This window comes from Aythya marila (assembly GCF_965140915.1).
Source record: "Aythya marila genome assembly, chromosome: 1".
Taxonomy (NCBI): domain Eukaryota; kingdom Metazoa; phylum Chordata; class Aves; order Anseriformes; family Anatidae; genus Aythya; species Aythya marila.
In genome coordinates this window covers 30954046-30976987 of record NC_139042.1, presented here as the reverse complement: position 1 = coordinate 30976987, position 22942 = coordinate 30954046, and the positions used below count along the sequence as shown (strand labels likewise).

The window sequence follows — 22942 nt, the reverse complement described above, 5'->3', positions numbered from 1 at the left end:
TAAGTCTTTGGAGCTGATAAATCAGCCATGACAAGCCTGAACTGGATATAGTTTATTATAAAATCAGGCTTGATTATCTGCTTGAGGTAATTAGACAGACCAGAACAAAGGGACACAAAGTTAAAAAGCAACATATGTAGGAAGAACTGGAAGAGATATTTTACTTTACACAGGCTAGTGAATAACAAGAATGTACTTGAGCTTTCTTTTTTTCATATGATGAATTTTGGCTACTAACATGAAGGGACCCCCTCCCCCCCCCCCGCTACTTATAATAAGCAATTTATTAAATCAACTACTCTTGGAGCTGCTCCACTCCCATTCCCAGTCCCTGCTGCCTGTGTGCAACCCTGGTATCCAGCAACAGCATCCAAGCTCTCTTTTCTCACAACCCATGATCCTTCTCTGACTCTCGAAGTGGTTATGAAATTATTAAAAGCACAGTAAAGAAAAAAAAAAAAAAAAGGATAATGCTATGGTATTTACTACATTAAATGACAATGGCATTGCATTTAGGTATAAAGACAGTAAAGGTCAGAATATTTAAAATAAAATAAAATCTGTTCACTTTTCTCTGTCCTCTTAGTTTTGGTGAGCTTATTACTATTTTTAAGGAATATTTATCTTATTTTTGGTACTGGCTATTCTGGTAGATAAAGCTTTAGGACATTATGAAATGTCTTAAAAATACTTGTACAAAAGAATGCTTGAAGTGCCAAAATTGCTTTCAAAATGCCCCAGAAAAGAAGGTTTCAATGATTGTTCTTGGAAAGGGCTCAGTCCTGTAAGTCCAAGTACAGTTCAGGTCCCGAAACAGGAGGTTCCCAATGGAAAGGTTACATAGATTTGATAGATGCAGATCAGAACAAGGAAAAACCTCAACAACGGAGTTGGTTCTAATATTCTGCATTTAATTCTAGTAAAATAAACTGTTTGAAATACAGTTGTATCGGAGAGAAGAAAATGAGCCAGAGAAGCCTATAACTTGCCCTCTCTATCCAATGCAGCCTGGGCATTTCTCTTCCAAAACACAGCTCATGCTGCCGGATCTGTATAAAAAGGTTACATTTGCTCCTTCTCCTGCTGTGCTGTCTTTCTCCTGTAAATGCTAGCAAAGCTCTTTCCTATCTTCTCACTTCCCTTTTTGCAATCTTGCTCTACACAATTACAGCAACACAGTCAAAGAGGAAGAGTAGGTAGGAATTGTCTGCCTGTTCCTATTTTGCTCAATAGTTTGCCTGTTTCTCACCGCCTGACTCAGAATATCAGATAAGAGTTAACCTGCTTTTTCAGTTACCTCCATATCACTGTGGTGCCAAGGCACCTAGAAGAAAAGCCACACAATAGGCTGCCATCTTTGTAATCGCTGCTGCTTTTCATGCCAATCAGTATTATCCCATTGTTTCCATGCAATCCCTTACCTACCTGGTTTATCTAAGTGAAAGAAAACAGACCATGCACAATTTGGGTTGAGATTGACTCATAAGTGCTCAGACAGTGTTTAACTTACTCAAGCTCCCCATCTGAAAGCCTTTCCTGAATACAAATAACAAATAATTACTAAATAATGAAAGCACTATGGTCAGGAGGAGGAGATTATTTATAAAGGAAAATCATGTAGGGTCATGCAATTTTTTATTTTTTTTTTTAATAAAATCCGATTGAGAAATGTGCACATATAGGAACAGCAGATAAAGTTGTCCCTGTTACATGAACAGAGGTATTAAATTCCTGAAGCCACAGTAAGAGAATATCTCTAATACGGAGACAGAACACAACCTAAATACATGCTGGAGAGTCTTACAGCATATTTTAAGTATTAAGTTTAATTATGCTTCACCTCCATGTCCACTAACAGAACCACTCTGGTGACCAGCTGCTTCCCATTACAGAGACATTACTCAGTGCTGGTGATGTCACGCACTTCATTTGTCACCACTGGAGCATGGGAAGGTGCAGTAAATCCACTGTTTATCTGAACCAAGTCAACATTAGCAAAGTATTATGTTACAAGCTCCCTTGCGTGTTCCGAGGTTAGGCTTCCTGAAGCCTAAGTGGCTTCTTCAGCATGGACTATCAAAAGACATTTTTCCCTGCTGATCACCTCTGCTGATATTTCACAGACAGACACCTGCAACGAGGTGGTTTGTGAAAGCTAATTCTTTTGCTCATCCCAAAGCAAAGAGCGTTTGAAGGACAGATGGCAGAAAGGAAAGAAAACCATGTTTCTGTCCTTTATCCCCAGATAAAAAGTAGAAAGCAATCCTTTCCTGCTTGCTACCCAGGGGCCAAGCCCTAAGCACCCACCTAGCCCATGCAGGCAAAGAGAGATCCTGACTAGGGAAGCACAAGAGATTTTATGGCCCTTGACTTGGTGTGAGTTCATTCACAGTCAAGTCTCATTCTCCCAAGGAAGTCTTGCTCTGCAACTTCCCCAAGCAGTGACATCTGTGTCATCCTGATCACCACACTCTCCTGAGAGCACTCTGCAGGTACTAACAGTCCTCTTGGGATGGCTGTGCCCATCTCCTGCAGACCATCCCCATGACCCGTTGGTGAAAAGTTCACAGATTTGGGTCCAGGACTTCAGGTAACATCACCTTCACCTAGCCATCTCAACATACGAATGTGCTCAGCAAGCCACCTTTGAACAGTCTGCAAGTCTTGGTTTTGATGTAAATACATGAGTTGCTATTCATACGTCTTTGATTAGTTTAAAAGGTCAATTTCCTTTTTTTCTGTTGATTTTTATCTACAATGTCTCATTTTTCTCATTAGCAAATTTTATATCACGCAGGAGTTACACTGAATGCCTGACATTGGCTGCAGACACTTAGATCCTTGGATGGGACGTGATGTGTGAAAGGGAAGTGCTGTAAATAAACTGTGCTCTAGCAGAAGTGAACAGTCAACAGCAAATGGTTCCCAACAGTCTCCTGGCTTACTTTATGCTTTGGGATGCTTATAATTACTCATGGGTTTTCTTGCCTAGAATAAATAAACACATGGAAAATAGTGGGAATGGAGGCTTTCCAAAGTGGAAAAAAAAAAAAAAAAAAGATGGTGAAAACTTTTACAGAAATTGAGTATGTCTGTGTTATTCCACTGGAGCTCCAAATAAAAACAGACAGAACATATTTTCTGGTGGTTACAAAAAATAACAATTAACAGCAGCAAGGGATTAAAAAAACAAATTATCCAAACAATATAGCATGCATCATTAATGTATTCTGGGATTTTGAGAGAGTTAAGAGGAGTTATGCCAAATAGTAATCAGTCTGTTTTCCTGAACTGCTAACTGGCCCTGGACAAAAATATAGAAACAGAGGCCATAATAAATAAATAAATAAATAAATAAATACCCAATCCCACATACAGCACAAACTTTGCCCTTAGCATGTACCTGTATAGGCCCCTGTTCATTTCCTGAGTCTTTATTTGGGATAGTCACCCTTCATCTGATGTTAAAAAAGCACTATTTATCTTTAAGCACCAAGTAGATTTTAATCATTATCTTCATCCTTGGCCTCAATTAAGGTCTAATATAGAGTAGGCACTTGAATGACCTAAGAGGCACACTTAACCCTGAATAGTGTGTCAAAGGCACTTAGAGTTTCTGCCACATTTCCTCTGGCCATTGAATCTCTCTCTCCTTTTTCTGTTGTAACCTGACTGTGTTTGTTCCTAGCACTTTAATGTCCCCTGGTGTGAAGTCTCCTTGAGTAACACTCACACAACACAAAGTGTGATTAACTCCACGGGCGCTTTTCAGGTCAATGATAAAAACCTACTTGTTACGCTAATATATAATATTTCTTTAGAGATGTTCCCAGTGAATCTGCATATTGGGATTCCCACAGTGCCTTTTCTCTCTCACCGTTGCTGTTCGCCTGTGTCTTGTCAATAGAAATACATAGTTTTGTCTGGGTACAGACTCTACTCTAATTCTCTAGAGTAGATTTCACAGTTATTTAGTTATTCTGATTGGTTACTCAGATAATTCAAATAGTAAATCTTTTTTCTTCCTCTTGACTGAAATGTAGTGTCTCCATAGTAAAGTCTATAAAAGTAAAGTATAGGAAGGAACTAGAATAAAATTAGAAAAATTATATGATTTTCTTTAGAGGATGCCTTACATTTCTCTTGCTCTATAGGATTGCTTATTAATGAAACACAATGCATAAAACATGCATGGATGTTATAATATCTGAAAAGATGTCTTCTGAAGATCTTGTAACCTCAAAGGTTTTATGAAATCTGTGGAACACTTTGAAAACTTAGATTAAGACTTCTTATATCTTCTTTTGCTACCAATGTCAAACCAATGCAGTGTTCAGAGCAAGGATAAGTACGCTGTACATTATTCTGCCACTGGCCTGATAAATTCTTTCAGCAGCTAGTTGTGGTCTACAGCTTATAAAGGCAGGGGAACAAGAGTGCAGGGAGTGCCTTTACCAGATGCTGTCTGCTTAAAAGCTTAAATCTGCAGTGTGATAAATGTTATTAACAAATAATAGATGCACAAGTATTTTTTCCTAGGAAAGGTACTTTCTTCAGGCCATAGTACAAGTTTAGGATTACTTAAAAAAAGTGTATGAGCTGTAATCAAAAAACAGGAGTTCAATACGGACTAAGAAAAAAAAAAAAAAAAAAGGATACTGTGTTTTCTTAAGCATGTCTTAGAAGATTCAAGTTACATGCTTGTTAGCACATTGTTTCAGTGTCTTAGCAATGATGTGCAGAAAAAGGAAGCTTTACTAGGTAATAGCACAGCACAGGTAAAATGAAGAGACTGCTCAGATGGATATCAGTGTCTCCAGGCTGCCAGTAATGGAGATGCCACAGAAGATGCACAAGACTGGCAGAATCATCTGGCCAGCTGATTCCTTAAAGTCTTTGGCACTGTTCAATGCACAGCCTCTCTTCAGGGAACTGCTGAATATAATCAAATATACCTTGATTTCCTACAAGATTTGATTGTTCTTCATTAACGTTACAAAAATAGTACTAAACCAGAACAATGAGGGACAATTCAATCAGAATACAACAGTCTGCAGTAGACAATAATTCATTGAGAATGCCTCATCTATTTTGTGGTAGAAATCCAGGGAAGCTCAATGGACTTTTCCATAGCTGAGGCAGACTGGTGAAGAAATTTTGAAGCCTCAGAGCACCCTGTATTTTTCTAATATAATCCTTGTTTTTTTCTTCTCCTCTCCTCTCCTCTTCATGGGAGTCAGTGACCTCTTAAGCCAGTGGAGTGAGTAGAAGGAAAAGCCATTATGCTAGTCTTCCACAATACACTCATCACATGGAAAATTGCTTGGAAATCACATGGAAAATTAGTTGTAATCTAGATATAGTGTTTGCCTTTGGTTACAAACTTCATTCTCAAGAAAGATACAGTCTGAATATTATGTCTCCAAAGACTTGGAGGTCTTGAGCTAATAAAATTATGGGAGGGATATTTAACCTCATGTTTTGCGATTTAAGAGTCTCTAGATTGAAATTACCCAATTTTGTCTTTTATCAAAAAGTACTTCTGGGGTTACAGTTTCAGGACTGCAACCACTTAATGTCACAGGCACTGCTTCCATAAGTGAAGTTTTGCTGAGTTATGGCTTGATTTAGAAATACAACTTCTAGTTTGGGGAATCCTGCTCTATGTATTAATGATCAAGAGAAGAGCCCATTGGAGGGAGAAGCACTTCAGTGCTGACTTGCCTTTTACATCTCCCTGTGAAGTATCTGATACTCAACACTGTCAAAAGCACAATCCTGAACGAGGTGATCTGATTGAAGCTGACAGTTTCTATGTTCCACTGAAATCAGGTCAAAAGACAAGTGTGTGGGGAAAGCAAAGACAAATGGAAAAACAGAAAGGCTGATGTAAGTGTCTAATATTTCACAACCTCCAGTGTCTAAAAAACATATGCCTGAGGCCACAAAAATGGTGTATAGCTTTTCTATACTTTTTGGTAACCAAGATGTTAGGTTTCAAAGCTTACTAGCCTCTGTTTTCACTAGGATTTTATAGAAGTGGTCAGTCTAACTTCAGCAAAAACAATACTGGAGGCCACAGAAATTTTAATATCCTGAGGCTGAGGCATGTTGGCTGGGTTCACATAGGTGAACTTGCATTAATAATTATCCCATAAATAAGTAGAAGGCAAGAAGGCATGTTTTTTTGAAGCATACCCTTGACTTGTAAGCAGACATATAAATTTCATCCTGGATGTCTGCACTTACGTGTTGGTTTTTTTTGTTTGTTTGTTTGTTTTGTTTTTTTCCCCTCTGTAAGAGTACAAATAAGAAGCATAGGGCATGGTCTTAAGCAAGTATAGAAGAATTATCACTAATGTACTTCACTAATGTACTTCATACTCATTTGTACTGCTGAATTTTTTGACATACGCCACCTTTGACTAATGAATGTTTAGGTCATCTAAGTCATTGTGGAGGAAAGCATCTCAAAATTGCTTCATGTTTTCTGGAGTAATGACTCATTAGTGTAATAAGAACTAAACAATTTTTCTGGCAGGATGTTATGCTTTAGAATACAGGTGACCTGCTGCCATTTGCTGAAAAAAAAAGGGATCATGAGGACACTAAATTCAGCAATGCCAAATTTTCCTTGAAAAAAATCCTGATGTAAAAGCAAAAATAAAACATTCTAAGTTAGACACAGGTCTCTAAGATTTTTTGCTATCCCTAAAATGTAACAAAACAGTGAACTTGAACAGAATTGAAAAATGTGCTTGAATCAGAGCTGCTGAGTGCACAAGGAGGATTCAGATCTCAGAAATTTGGAGTAAAAGTTATCCTTTCCTCTCACCTGGCCATATTTCTCAAAGTATCAAAGCATAGAAAATTGCAGTTTTAAGGTCTAGATAATTCAAAAGCAGTTTAGCAGATTTTCTCCAACCTTTCCAGAAAATTTTTACCTCTGGGCTGAGACCAAGAAATTTCAGTCCAAAAGGCAATTTTTTGGAAAAAATTATAACCTGCTGAAAGAGGAGGTTTAGAACGAAAGTGTTTTTCAGACAAGGCTATTCCACATCAGTTTTTAACACTTTAGCTAATGCATTATTAAACTATATTAAACTACAGTTTATTGTATGAATTATGTATATATAACATATAAATGCATATATTAGTGTATATGTAATACAATACCTAAATATTATGGAAAAAATATGAGCTTTCTGAATAACAAAAAGCGTAAGCAGAATATATCTGAAGAAACTGAAGAAATATTATACACCTATTAACAAGAATTCATCTTGACAAATGAAGGACTCTGACATTTGCCCAGATCAAAAATCCAATTTTGCAGTACTTGGAGATAAGGAATTAAATAGAGTACAGATATAATCTAACCTGGTATTAAAAGGTTAGCAGTGCTTAAAATTGATTAGTTACCCAGACCAGACAGGCTATATCCCAGACTGTGAGAAGAGAATTGGCCAGATGTTGCAGAAGCTTTAGTAGTGATTTTAACAAACTCTCAGGCTAGGCAAGAAGTTCACAGCTTGCAAAGTGGGTAGCATAACTCTGTTACGAGGCAGGAATCCCCGCATGTTACACAGCAGCAAAGATAACGTCAGTTAAAAAAAACAGCAAAACACTGTAAAGAGACATAGTAGATCATACAGAGGCCATACCTATGGGAAAAAAAAATACCCTGAAATTTGGGAATTCGGAGCCAGCAGGTTAGGAGAAGAAAAGGCGATGACAGAATAAGTCCTTTGGAAACAGAAGTATCACAGAAGTAGGAGATATGTCAGGGTATAGATGAGTATCACACACTGAATTTCAGACTATCGCAGGTTGTAAAAGCACACACAGGAAAGATCACACTCTCCAAGATAATTTCAAACTAATCATTGCTTTCCTAGCTGTCACCAAGGCAGAAAAATTAAAGAATAAAATAAAAATATTTATTTTTAAAGGGAGACAAAAAACACTGGTGTTTCATTTTCATCTCCAATAAATGTCATAGATGACAGTAAAAAAAAAAGCAATATGTGACTGCTGAGGCAGATTATTTCATTGATAGGATTAATACCAAAAAAAAAAAAAAAAGTCAGAAAGGGCTATAGACTGGTTAGATATTTGGTCTAACGCGGTGATGGAAACTGTTGTTGAATGCAGACACAGTAAAAATACTTATAAATATATCACTGCAAATAAGTCTATAAGTCTTTTCATGGTATATTGTGGTAAAAATTATGGATTTGCCATGATGAAAATGTGTCAAAAACTTATGAATCATAAGGAAATATAATGAAGTGTCAAAGCACCTATTTACCTTGAAAAATACAAGAGAGTCTCAAAGAAAGGAAAGGAAAGGGAAAACAAAGAAGTCATTCTACACCTGTAGAGAAAGCAGGCAGCACTTCAGTAATTAATATTTATTACTTATGGCACCTTTCATACATTGAAAATGCTGAACAAATACCAACTGACCTGTACAACACTCCTACAATACGTGATACACATGATTATGGAAATTACAGCAGGGAGCTGGCAATGAAATAAAATCCATGAGATCCTCCCTGTAAGGAAAAGCATTGCAAAGGAAAGGAGTCTGCCTTGTAGGGATTGCATAGCACACCTCATACAACTTACACCAGAACTGGGGAGTCAGAGGAAGAGGAGAAGACAAAGAGTGGGCAAATCTCCACAGGATATACAACTGAGATGCTTGTAAATCAACACAGAGAAACTGATTTTGACATTTGGACTTTTTCAGGTAATTGAATTTGAGTTCAGCACACATTCAGGACATGAGCATAACTCAATAAATCTGTTCACAAGGACAGTGGGTTCATTAAGTCCTGCTCCAGTTTGGTTGGATTTCTCCTCTCCTCTCCCTGTGGTGGGACCACAGTCTCCAGCAACAACCTCAGCTTCTAGGGGCAAAACTCTACCAGATAATTGGAAATGCCATTTCCCCACAAGCCCATGGGAGAGGCACACCAGGACCAGTCAAGTCCTTGGTGCTGCTGGGAGAGGACCTTCTGGTGGTGTACCCTGCCATGTCCCCATCAACACCAGCCAGTCTTCCTGGGGCTCTGCTGTAGGCTATTGGGTTGAGGACCACTAGGGCTCCTCTTCTGGACATAGGACCAGCGCAGCATGGGAGGCAGGCACTGATGGTTCTGCTTGTTTCCTTTAATCAGAAGCATGGGGTTAAAGAACCAGCTGATGGCCTCTACCAGCTAAACTCTCTGCTTGAGGCTGATTCATCATAAATCAACTTTCATGCAGCTTAGTTTACCCGCCTGTAAAATAGGTAATTCAGAGCCAGACCATCATCTGTGAACTGGCACAGCTCCACTCAGTTCCCAGTCCCAGAAAGGGACATATTTGGCCAAAATTAAGTGTCACGCATCCCTGGTGAGGCAGACAAAGTGATTTACATCCTGACCTGGCTTACTGTGTAAGACAGGCACAGACAAGACAGGAGGCAGCTCTGATCTACATGTAGCACTGCTCTTCTCAAGATAAAGACACATATTCCAGAAGGGACCTGTTCTGTGTCTGGCTCATGGCTTGCATCCGTGGGGCACCCACACACATAAAAATATTCTTTTTCTACCTCACAGGAACAATACAGTTTAATTTATCCCACCTAACTGGAGTTCTGCTGCTGACAGTGAGGTCTCATAACTTCTGAACTAGTCTGTGAAACAATGCTGGTTTCAAAATATTATTTTTATTATTGTTAGAGTGAGTGATTTCCTGACATGTTCTCCCAAACTAAAAGTGAAATAACAAAATCAAACAAGAACAACCTCTAGAAATCAATTTATGGAGTCAGGCAGAGTGTAAATAAGCAAATACCTGATGGGAAAGCTTCACTTCACTAATATTAGCTGAGCGTATGAACTGAACAGACTACATGATTTTCTGCCTAATTAACGTAACTTCAAAATCTTTCTTCAGTCAGAAGGTCCTAGTCCATGGTGTTCTTTGGCAGAACCTCAAGATATCCTGCTTGAACGGAGAAACAAAAACATTCTTCTCAAATGACCTGGCCCCTGGTCTTGACTCAGCATGAAGATCGATGGTTTAGTTGTCCATTTTCCCCAGAGTTTTGGCTTTCCACAAGGCTAAAATATAATGTAGATTATACACCTAGTACAAGAAGAGACTACTATGCAGTATGTAATATTAATTATAGGTGGTGTTTTCAGAACATAAAAAATAAATATATCCTCAGAAATCATTCCAGATATTTCTAAAAGGTTGCAAAGAATCCATGGACTGGTAAAACAGAACTCTTTTAAAAGAAAAGTCTTACCTGTCACAAGCTGTTGTCCAGCTAGTCCTACTGGAACCATCCCCAAATTATTCATAGCTGTGGCCCAAGCTGTTGGATCAGTGACTGACATGTTCAGTTGCGTGGTATCTATAGCTATACTTCCCAAACCATCAGCTGCTGCAGGAGAAGAAACACATTCTAAGTAGGAAAGTTAACTTCCCAGCTTTATTAACCAGAACTGTCAGTGAAAATGAGGTATCACAACCACTGTTCTGTTTCTTAATTATGTTTCACCTTTGAGACAACTGGTAATAGTGGTTGGTACTGTATAGCAAAGATGAAGATATTGGAAATATTCAGCAGACATAAAATGAAACATGAACAATTCAAGCTGATTATATGGTGAACTTTTTCACCACGAGGAGGAGTTGAGCAGTGGAACAGGCTGTACAGTCACCAACCGTGGCACTTTTCAAGACTGAACTTGATAAAGCCCTGAGCAACTGGTCTGACCCTATGTCTGGCCCTGCTTTGAGCAGGAGATTGGACTGAAGACCTCCTGAGATCCCTGCCAACCTGATTGAATCATCTTGTAGTCCTCTGATATAATTTAATTGTATATAATCTATGGCAAACTGTAAGAAAGCTGTAAGAACCAAACACATCCAAAGCAAAAACCCACTTCCTATGACATGCAATTTTTCTAGAGGATTTAAAATATGTTAGTCCCTAACTAAAAAGAGGTCAAAACCTGTTGTTTTTGCTATGCAAAACACCAAGTTTTGTTCTGAAAACAAAAGAGAGTTATGATTAATATGGTCAAAAATGACTGAGCCCAGGTATGGATTCCTGGATTGGGGAACGAAGAGTGTCTTAGATAGCTAAGGGATGGTACCCTCCTGATGTTGAATCCCAAAACACAAGGTGTGATTGCTTATTTGTGCATCCATCCCATCACAGCCAAAACCATCTCCTAGCTATTTCCTTGCAACCTGTGCAGACCTGAGATATTTACCGGCAGCCATTGCTTTTTCACCAGTTCCTTTTGCTTCTGTTAGACTTCTTCAGCAAGAAATAATTAGCTACTGTATTAGCAGCATCTTGAGATGGGATGTCACTGAACGCAGGGCCCACACACAGCTCATTAGGCTCTGAAAGAGAAAAAAAATGAAATCATCCATCTAGTACCACAGTCAGAATATAGTTGCAAAACGATGGACCACTCTGGGAAGCCACTTGAATGATACTTGTGTCCACTCACACTGGACCACCTTCCCCATCCTGCTAGCACCCATTGCAGTGAAGATTTTCAATGAACACTCATCCTAGCCCACTAAACAAACATTGCCATGTAGGAACTGTCAGACAGCTTGCCTCCAACTGAAAAGCCTCACAAATTAGGCCTTATCAGTAGCTACACAGCCTCCTCAGTATGAAGGCATTGGCTGAGAAAGCTCATTCTAAGGGCTGAATATGATTTTTTTTTAAACTGTTAACAATTAACTGATGTTGCAAGTTTCAGGAAATAGTCTCCTGTTATGAAATGAAAAGAAAAAAAAAAAAAAAAGGAAAAAAAAAAAGCAATGAATTTTAGAAAGGAATGCGCAGAGGTGTGAAAATGTAAGAAAACCTAACAGAGCTGAGGATGATGCCTGCTCCTTAACTAGCATGCTATCTTTGCCTGGGAAAGGTTAGGTAGCTCGAAGTGAACGTGGAGCATCTGCTTCCAGCTAAAGCGCACTGCTTTCATCAGATATCTGTCAGACCATGAATTTTACATAACAGTAACTTTTTGCTGTTGTTGTTAGAGAAGTTCACTGTGTCAGTGCATTGCTTATGGTAAAGGAGGCTGAAGAGAGGATGAGGTGTGACAGAAAGCTATGAGCTGACAGCACCCACAGCAGAGGGAGAAAACACTGAGAATCATGTGAATCACTGAATGGTTTGGGTTGGAAATGACCCTAAAGACCATCTAATTCCATCCCCCCCACTATGGGCAGGGACACCTCCACCAAACCAGGTTGCTCCAAGCCCCATCCAGCCTGGCCTTGAACATCTCCAGGGATGGGGCAGCCACAGCTTCTGTGGGCAACCTGTGCCAGTGCCTCACCACCCTCTGAGTGAAGAATTTCTTCCTTGTATCTAATCTAAACCTACCCTCTTTTAATTTAAAGCCATCACCCCTTGTCCAATCACTACTCTCCTTGACAAAGAGTCCCTCCCCATCTTTCCTGTAGGCTAGGAAAGGTTGAGATGAATGCAAACATATACCCATGTTAGATATGTGCATTAGCTACATGTAACTGTTGGCAAAACTAGAGCTGCGTATTCTTTTTTTTCTTTTTGGCTGTCCAGAAGAACCAAAGGGGTCTGATCTACAGTCTTTAATACCAGTAGGGAGATAACCCAACCTCTGACCGTGTGCTTCCAAGCTTTACGGGGGAGTCATGAATGCCAAGCAGGTGCCTGTTGGTGACTTGCTCAGCCCTAAAGACACTTTCACTGTCTTTTTAAAAAGTACTTGAAAGATCTTAATTATCAGGTTTCCAACATGCAAACCCTAAGAATTCTTCTTTAGAAAAGAAACAATTAAAGTGATTATGCTGTATTTTAGCTGTATTTGAGCACCTCCCACACTTTTCTTTTTACATATGATGTGCATAAAGTACAAGCTAGAAAGTTTTATAATTCTCTGACACTGTACAGATAACTTCATAGGGACATGATCAAATTAATAGCTGTAAAAGCAAAGAAAGAGTTGGGATCAGACAATACTTTACTTTTTTATGTATGTTGTAATTCTCAAATAACCAGCATACTAGGTTAAAAAGTATTTTGTTCAAATCTACAGTGGGTCTATTTAAAAGTCAATATTTATCAACTCTTAATATTCAAATTTGCAATTCCAATTCCTATTTGATCTCCACTATTCATTATACAAAACATAAAATAATTTTATGATAAAATTAGCTGCTAAATAACATCTATAAATACCAAAAAACATTGAACAAAAGTCCTCTGCAGGGAACACGATTAACTTATGTTAATCTTGGCAAGCCACCCGAGATTTATGTCATGTTTTTAAAACTGGGTGTCTCTTATTCAGCTCCTTAAATTGATACTTAGCTCTTTCTACTCAGGCTATAAACTTTTAACCACAAATGTCTACTTTGAGGTTAAAGATGACTGAATAATTGCTTGTCAATAAGATATTTCTCACTCTGTACACCCTCTTTCCTCTTTATGAATCATTCGCAAATCAATTTAATTCACATACACATGCTGAACAAACCAGATGAGGGTGGTTCACCTGCCACCCATGGATCCATATCCCCCTCTGGCATGGATCTGGGTGCCTTATTGCCTTTCTCCTGTGACCAGGAGCCTTCTTGGCTTGGTGCAGGAAGGAACATTTCAAAACTGCAACAAAATAGTGATGAAAATCCTCTCCACACCTTGTTGTGGGCTAGTTGCTTATTTCCATCATGTACCCCCCGACTGCTGGGAATAGAGAAGGTGCTTCCCCATGTTGTCAGTAGACCTGTACAGATATCTTGGACCAGCATGGATTATGGGATAAGGGGCAAAAAAATGGGATGCTGGATTGTTTCTCAATATTTTACTGCCTCATGATGTGTGTGTTGGGTGACATTACAAGGTCTGCTGCCAAACTTCATGCTCTCTTCCGCCCAGCCCAAACTGCAGCTGTATTAGCTCTGCCAGAAATGGGAATTGGTCCATAAAGACTCAGACCTTGGGCTAAACAAACACACCTCAGTCTACTGAGAACTAATATGTGACTTCTTTTGCATTTGCTTTTTACCAGGTTGTCCATCTATTTCAAATTTTAGTATATTTCCATAAATTAGCCACAAGCATTTGTTAAAGTCCTTGCAGAGGATGAAAGAAAATACCACCATGAATATAGGATTATTTGTGAATCCTCTATTGGACTATGCCACCATTGCTGCCCAGTGTGCCACGAAGGTTTTTGCTGAAAACACACTCTCATTAGCCCACACTGGCTCTTGGCAGTTTTGCTTTCTCTCTAGCCATCAAGGCTGCTGCTTGATCAGCAGGACCTGGATGCAGTGCAGGCTGAACCAGGGGAAAAAGCACAAAGAGCACGCAAGGAGCCTAAAGTGGAACTAGTCCTATCTAACCAAGAACTGCTTCAGGCTATTTTGTCAGTGGAAGAGAGCTGAATAACAAGCATAAAGGCACCTATGAACACTGAATAATTTGCAGCAAGCTGCAGGCAGAACTAATGCTACCTCCTGAAGGACACAGACTGTAGAAACTAGCTCTCTTAAAAAGAAAAATACTAATTGTGAAGATCCCTTCTGCTGACAACTCAAAGATTACATTGATAGAGAGCAGTATAATCTGGATAAAATAATTTTACAGGAACTTTATACATAATTGAGACTCAACCTTTAGTTTTCATCAAGAAACTTCTGAAAATTCAAACAGGGGGAGGTTTCATTAATTCTTAAAATAAAATCAGCTTTGGGCAAATTTCAGCATTTCTTTGTATAGCTCAGATACTGCACTATTATATTCTTCATGACACTGGAAACAAAACAAGCTAGAAAAACAAACAAACCCTCACTCTAGGTCATATAAAAGACAAGTGATGTGTGATGAGAAATATGTCTGATAGTAAAGATTCTTGCATTCTTAAAAATAAAAGGAATCACTGTGATACTTGTTAAATGTCCAAGAGAGTGAAAGTGTATGCAGGCACCCTGTGTATAATGAGCAGGTATTAATCAACACCATCTCACTGACATCACACCTTTAGATAGCTCTCCCAATCTATAAATCATTAGTACTCCTCTGGGCATTAATGACCTGAAGATATATGTAAAAGAAATCTGCGTACATAAACACTTGTGCGTGGGAGTAGCTTTACTCCGGGGGGGAGGGGGGAGTAATTTGAGAGGCAAATAAAGCCATAATCCTGATCTGCAGGAGAAAACGTGTTAAGTCTTCTGGGTGCTGATGGTTCTGGAGGATTTTGGGGAGCAGGGGTATTAATAAAAACTTCATTTCTTTAGAGCTGCTCATTAACAAATTTCTAACATGAAACACTGTAAAGCAATTCCCTGGGACACTTTTTGCGGCCTCACTTTCTGCAGACACAATGCAAGTACCAATCCTTGCATGGTAGATTGTGTGAGACATTTAGACTTCCCTCAGACAGGTTGTCAGAAAGATAAAGCACCCTCAAGTCCATACCAATGAGCACTTCTCAGTCAAAGCAGTCATAGCAGATTGCACTTAGCACGCATATTTTATACCAGGCAATTAAATGCAGTTACCCAAATGAATACAGAAGTCGGTTATATATTGTGCATCAATTATCACAGGCAATGAATGCTGTGAGACAAAGAAATTAACACAACATAAAACTAATTCAATAACACAGCAGATTGCTAAGTTAAAATCCTACCCTTTAGATATCTATAACAACACAGACAGTGAATTACGACATGGAATGAAGCTGATTAAATGCACCATGGTAATGAGGCTCTGTGGAGTGCTGGGTCAGCGGCCAGCCCCAGGATGAGTGGAGGAGGTTCTCTGCCTGGCTCTGACACTGACCTGCTCTGTGACCTCAAGTCATTTCCCCTCTCTGTCTCATTTTAGTGACCACTAAATCCTTCAAGAAAAAGACTGATGCCATCAATCTTTTGAAACCTGGGTCTAAAAGTTGCAAAGCCATTAGACAGTACTGGTGTCAATTCTCATGACAATGCAGGTGGCTGGAGCGATGTGGCATCGTGTTACACCTAGGAGAGTTTTTCAGTTCTTACTCGAACAGCATGTGTGAAGCATTTGTTATTGCTCACTGTGATTCATAGGATGGCGGTCATTAGGTTGGTCACACTCCACCTGACCTGCCAAAGCACAGGTCATTTACCAGGCTACCTCCTGCTGTCTTCTAAAATGCATCAAGTGTTTTGTACTGGGTCTTTCCAGTGTTTCTATTTTTAGAGATGTTGACAGGACTCTCAATAAAGAAAGGAGAAAAAGAAAGGAGAGAGAGAAGCAAAGATTTTATGAGAATCACTACCCATGTCTTCCTGACCATCTCTGGATAAAGAAGAAAGCTGTGGGTAGTAACAATGAACATGATGTGTTTTTACCATGGCCATCCTGTCTGGAGCATGTAAAATGAAAGAACACCTCCAATGTAACACTGAAGATGGCTTTTACCTACTAATGTTGCATATGCAGTGTATGAAAAAGAGGCATTGTCAGATTTTTGCATGGTTAACGGCATGTTAACAGCTAAAAAAAAAATCACCTAAATTATGAAATTCAAAATAAATTGAAGAAATTGAAGAAATTAAACTTTTCAAAAAACAATTTGTAAAAAAAAATGTTTACAAATTCAATAAATAAAATACAGGATGTACCAGAGCATTTTAGAAAACATCTTATTTTCTGGGATGGGACCCTAGGTTAGGTATCTATCATATGCTTTGGTCTTTTGCAGCTCTACTGGAGAGAGGTTAGATGCTTTCCAGGGTCTTCAGAGAGTCACCCTATTTGTCTGGCTCTGTCTGTCAGACTCCCGCTTACCAGATGCCTTTGAAAGAAAAGATTGATTTTGAAGGAATTGGCACTTTCCTTAACAAAACAGCTTTATTAGGCAAATAAACAGTGAAAATAAGAAGGGTCTTACCCTTAGTGCTCTGGTTATGTGTTCACTTTCATAATTATTCTGATTTTTTGTATTTTGAATTAATTATAACACCTATGCTCATTATAGACTGTGCCTAGAATGTTTGTAGAAAAACAACATTGTCATCTTATAAACTCATAAAACATAGGCTGTAGCATTAAGAGATTTCATTTTTCACTACGTACACAGAATAAGTATGTTTCTACATATTTACAAAGGATCCTCTCCACCAATTTTTGCTGAAAAACAGTTAACGAGTAAATCACGGCCGTACTGATAGGACTAAGACAACTTAGAGAAAACCACAATATATTTACAGTTTCCTTTTAAATTTAACAAAGCCAATTTGCACAAAATACATTTTCTGGAAGAACAGTTCATTTGAGATGCTGCATTACTAAAATCCTCTGCCCCAGCAATTTTTGAAGATAATACGGAGAACACACAAAGACCAGATTTCCCTCCAAAAGCAGAACATTGGGAGATTTCAGTGTGAAAAAAAAAAAAAAAAAAGTCTTCAAGATAAACAGGTGTGCTTGCGATGCTCTTTGTAAGGTCACCCCATAATATTTCATGCTAAATCCCGATCTTCTCTGGCGTTGAAGAGTAAAGACTTAACAGGTTACAAATGTGCTTTTTCTTTTGTGTGTATTTTAGCAGTTGCAGTCTGACTATGCTGAAGTCTATAAATAACAGAATCTGGAGGCACATTAAGCAAAGCATTACAGAAGTCCAGCTTAGTGATAAAAAAAGCATATGCAGTACCAAAATCATCTGGAAGACAAAAAAGAAAAAAAAAAGCAACTTTGCCAGTTTGCGATGCAGTGTAGTCATGATAAAAACAAGCCTGATTATTACTTGAACAAAAAACACCATTGTGTATGGTGATTGTGTCTCCATTTTTCCCTCTTTCAAGATGACTTGAAATTTTGAATCACTTGCTTCCCATTTAAGGAGCCTGTAGTCTCTTAAACCAACCCTTTCTTTACATTTCTGCTTATTAAGAATTTATATGGGGCAAATAAAGAACGATTCTAAAACCTTTTAATTACTAACAGCAGTATTTTAAGACTAGTCCTTGTGTCATGCTCTTTTCTACTGAAAGCCACCGACTACTTTAGAAATGTGACATTCCCACATCACTGCATTTCAGACAGAAGAGAAGGCACCCAAAGCACGTCTTGAGCAAACAGACTTCAGCAACTTCACTGGAAGGCTGAATACTGAAATGCTCCCATGAGAGGTGCTGGAATGCCTCCTTGATGCCATACGTCACCTGGGGCAGTCATTATATGCGAGCTATACATGATATTTCTTATCTCTGCTGGCTTGAGGGAACACCTACATAAATGCATCACACATCACACCCTCTCCTACTCTGCTGCGCAACACCCCATACCTTGTGTTTACTAGAGCTACTTCAGGCAACTGAAATACAAAGGGGGTTGTTTTTCTAAAAAAGAAATACAGACAAAAGAGGAAAAAAAAAAAAAAAAAGAAAAAACAAAAAAAAAGACCAAAGCAAGCTGGGACACACTCCCAGAAAAAGCATTTTAGCTTCCTGGCTAACCTGAAGCAAAATCACTCCCATGACACCACCTGAAAAAATGCAGTTTGATGGGTAAGCCCTGCCTGTGGCAGACCCCTAGGGACAGTATCATGCAGTCCATCAGAACGAGAGGGGGGAGCCTCATTACTGAATTTCCAAACGAACACACACTGCATTCTTCAAGGCCCAGAAGACCAGGAGACAGTTGAGTTTCACATTGCAACATTATGTATGGAAAATCTATTTTAAGTAACTTTTTAGAAGTTTCTAAAATGCATTCATTATCATTTTTCTTTTCCTTCACAGCCTGTATAATTGAACTCCTGGAGTTAAAGCAGCCTGTCTTTTCAGGCAGTTTCATGGGGAAAAAAATCACTTGTCAATCAAACTATTTTCATATTTTTAAAATACACTTTTATCATTGGACAAAATTGGGACAATAGATGACATCTAAGTGTCCTTGCTTAAGTTCCCAGGTGACCTGCAGAACACTATTCATGGGGTAATGAAGTGATCTAAAATCATATAGAACAAAATTTTATGCAAGACCACCATGTATTTTCTCATTGAGAGTTCAGGTGAAACACCTGAAGAGAGATTTACATTTGTTTTGTTTTAATTCAAGGTTTCTGGTGAAAAATTCTGCTTATGAGAAAAAATCAATATCTCTTCTATCAACCTGCATCTCTTCTCTCTCCAAAAGCTGCCATCACCTCTTAGCTCATTACACTCAGGATCTTTTTTTCCCAACTATAAGCTCTGAATTGGTAGTGTACTCTCTGGTCTCATTTATCTTGTATTCCTTCCATTCCTCTTAGTGTATTGCCTCTTCTTCTCCATTTACCTCAGAATTTTGCTCTGTGCTTTTCAATTTTTTGTTTGTTTGTTTGTTTTTCATCCATTGACTACATGCTTCCCCTTACAGCAAAGGCACATCTCTTGCCTGACTCTGCCACAGGCCATTCCCTCATCCAAATATCTCTTCACTACCAAGAATCAGTACTCTGTTACACTGTGCTGTTTCATTAAGAGAAGAAGGGATTCATCTCATCCAGTGTGAGACCTATGCCTCAGGCTTAGGCCTGAGCTTTCCCACTGCCAAAACTGCCAATGGGGAGAATGAGATACTTCAGATGGCCTGTTTCAGACACCTGCCTGATAAGGCAATGAAACAAGACTCAGAGATGGGCTGGGTCAATCAAATTGTGCCTCTTGAGCCCAGCCACCACTCAGCTACCTGCTGTATGAATCCCAATACACCACTCAATCCCAAGGGACTCGGCTCCCAGTCCTGTCCTTTGCCTGGGAAACTCCAGCACAGCAAAGCTCAGAACAGAAATGACTACAGCTTTCCGTAACGCAAGAGACTGTCCCCAGATATAGACACAAATGTGTATTTAGAGAGATGGCTTGCTTTCTGATTTTTTTTCCTGCCTATCCCCAGTAAATATGCCAACATATGACTATTAGTGTTTGACAACGGGAGCTGCCCACTCACACACATTTCCTACAACTGTATTGCCCTACATCTGCCTGTTCTTTGGAGAGGAAACTCGTTCTGGCCCTTTTCTTCCCACTTCCAAATGAATTGTTTCTCCTCAGCCCTGTTTCTTTCCCAGATGCTTAACTCCTTTGCTCCTTGCAGCTCCCTTCTTAAAGATTAGTGAACCACTCAGCTACAAACCCCACTCAGCCACCATGGTTTCCCTCTTTCTTCCCATCAGCTTTGACCAGGTAGTAAATGGCTCTCTTTATCCTTTGTGCCATGCTTGAGGGCAGTACCTCCTTTGATTAAAGGTGAGGAGAGCTACATGGAGTTTCCCTCTGTCCTTTTGCTTCTCCTGGTCTGGTTGTTGTGGGTAAATGAGGGGAACTGAGGAGGTTTTATATTTTTTAGAAGATGGAGCAGAGCTTCGAGGCTCTTGGTTCTCCCTCATACCCAGTGGCTTTCATCAGAAGCTGAATTACATTGTGAAATGGAGCCAAGAATTTTCTACCTGTTTTCTAAATAGTTGCATATGGGATCACAAAGCAATTACTGTAGAACTGCAAACAGGAATATTGCATACTCTGCATGTGTGCTCTTCTCCACAGGACACTTGTACACCTTCTTTGTCTTTCGTTGGAGTTGGACTCAATGATCCTGGTGTGTCCTTCGAACTCTGAATAGTCTATGATTCTATGATTTGCCTCCACAGAGGGAGAGGCAATCCCATATTTAATATGAGGCCTTATCAGGAGACCATCAGAGACTGTGCATCAGCTGTTATCAGGCAACAAAAAACGCTTTGGGGCTACTGCCTTATAACTGGCTGCCCCGGGGCTGGAACAGATGGAGTTCCAGCTGCAGTTCATGGTGGTTATGATGGTGCTAAAAGCCTTCACTCTCTCCATCTTGTCCTGCTGTACGATTACTGGCTAACACCTCATCCACCCCAGGAGGGCTAAAACCAACTGGAGATCCAGTGCTCCTTGTGCTGTAATTGGGCTGGTGCTTGCTTCATTCAGGAGCTCCCCAGGCAGGGATGTCAGCGAGCCAGTGATGCTCCAAGAATCATGGGCAGGTCCACCCTCCTGCCAGGCTTTTGCACTCATACAGCTGGATCTTCTGTCCTTTGAGACTTTTAAGATGCTACTGTGACATAATATTAGGAACACTGGTAACGATAGCATCCCCCTCTCTCCTCATGCAAGTCCTTCACCCCTTTCACATAGCTAACAATGCTTTCAACCATCCTTTCCTGGAGTATTGTGCATTTGTTTGTCTTGTCTTATTTGAATTATGAGCTCTTCAGGGCAGAGAATTTGCCTTTATCTACGTTGGCAGAGTACAATGTAAATTTACTGCACTACATAAATATTTTCTAATAACAGGGGCAATAACAAGAATAATGTATTTACTTTACTGTAATAAAGTATTTTCAGGCTTCAAGATACAAACAGGAACAACCCAAAGTCAACAACAGGACCAAAAGGTTTCCAGAACCTTTAACTGTGAAGCAGAAGCCGTGAAGTCACTGTGTGAAACTTTGGTAAATTAGTTACTTATATTCATAAATAGCATTTGTTACTGCTGTAAAAATCATTGCACACTGACCCTCTGGAAAACATAAAGCAGAATGCAACCAGTGTAAACCAGCAGAGCACTGCTTAACATGTATTATGAGGGTCACAAACGGCCTACTAGTTACTTTTTAAACAAATGTAATGTTAATACTTTCACTGCAACATTATGAATAAAGCATTTGGCCTGTAGCTATGAATATAGTTACTGATAGCTTTGGACTTGTTTGCTTATATTGTCATCCAGCAAACTTCTGTACTATGTTCTCCCGGGACCAAGTCTTGACTTCACCCCTTGAACATTCAGAGGACAGAGGTACTAGCCCAGAAGACCCAGGGGTGCAGCAGTTTTCCCCAGCTCCCCCAGCACAGCTGGATAGCCACCACTTGGTATCATCCCTACAGCAGCAATTATAGAACCACAGAATCATTTACGTTGGGAAAGACCTCTAAGATTGTCACATACAACCGTCTACCACTAAACCATGTCCCTAAGCATCACATCTACATGTCTTCTGAATACCTCCAGGGATGGTGACTCAACCGCTTCCCTGGGTAGCCTGTTCCAATGCCTCACAACCCGTTCAGTAAAGAATTTTTTCCTAATATCCAATCTAAACCTTCCCTGGTGCAATTTGAGGCCATTTCTTCTTGCTCTATCACTTGCTGCTTGGGAAATGAGCTTTTCTGGCACACAGGAGGTACCAGGGTCACTGTCCACACCTTTTTGACACCATCTCTGCTCACTTGGTTTGGTTTGGTTTAAGCTAGAAGGCATCAAATTATTCAAAATAATTGTGATGATGTAGGGGATTAAACCAATAGAAGTATGAACTGTCCTTGTTTGTCCAGGTGACACTGCAGGAATGCAAAACAGAAGTATGCAGAGACAAGACCCAGTCCTTTGAATTTACAGTCTTGATAGACAATGTTTGGTGAGACGAGTGAATTTCTGTCTGAAATATATAGTTTAATTTAGTAGTGCCTGGGTGACACTAGTGGCCTCTGATATATAAGCAGTCAGGTGAAATGACCTTTGTGTACCTTCTTACTTGAAGCTCAGAGGAACAGCAAGTAGAGCAGTTTAAACGGGTCCCATTTATTATTCTTTTAATTGCCTGCTAATATTTCTTTCAGTGGGAAAGACTAATAGACCCTTCTATCTCTAAATGTCTTCTAAACTACCTGAAATTGCAGTTCAACCAAAACAAATAAGGGGTCTTCTGTCCATTAGAAATAGAAAAGCAACTGTATGGGGATCCAGGAGATTCCTGTTCCTCAAATAGCTCTGCAATAGACCTTGGGCAAGTCATTTAAACTGCCTGTACCTTGATCCCCACCCATGAAATGGGGTGATAATATTTTT

The 22942-nt window shown here is 39.4% G+C and overlaps 1 protein-coding gene across 7 annotated transcripts in view; it reads right to left on the bottom strand.

Annotated features, from left to right (window-relative positions):
- Positions 1 to 22942, bottom strand: part of ENOX1 (ecto-NOX disulfide-thiol exchanger 1) — a 363120-nt gene that overhangs the window by 126303 nt on the left and 213875 nt on the right. For all 7 annotated transcript variants that reach the window (XM_082757951.1, XM_082757956.1, XM_082757957.1 and 4 more), the window contains 2 exons: positions 11286 to 11421; positions 10310 to 10447 (listed from right to left, as the gene is read on the bottom strand). In XM_082757951.1, coding sequence (XP_082614077.1) covers positions 10310 to 10447; positions 11286 to 11295 — 148 coding nt within the window. In that variant the 5' untranslated portion in view covers positions 11296 to 11421. The remainder of the gene's footprint in view (positions 1 to 10309; positions 10448 to 11285; positions 11422 to 22942) is intronic.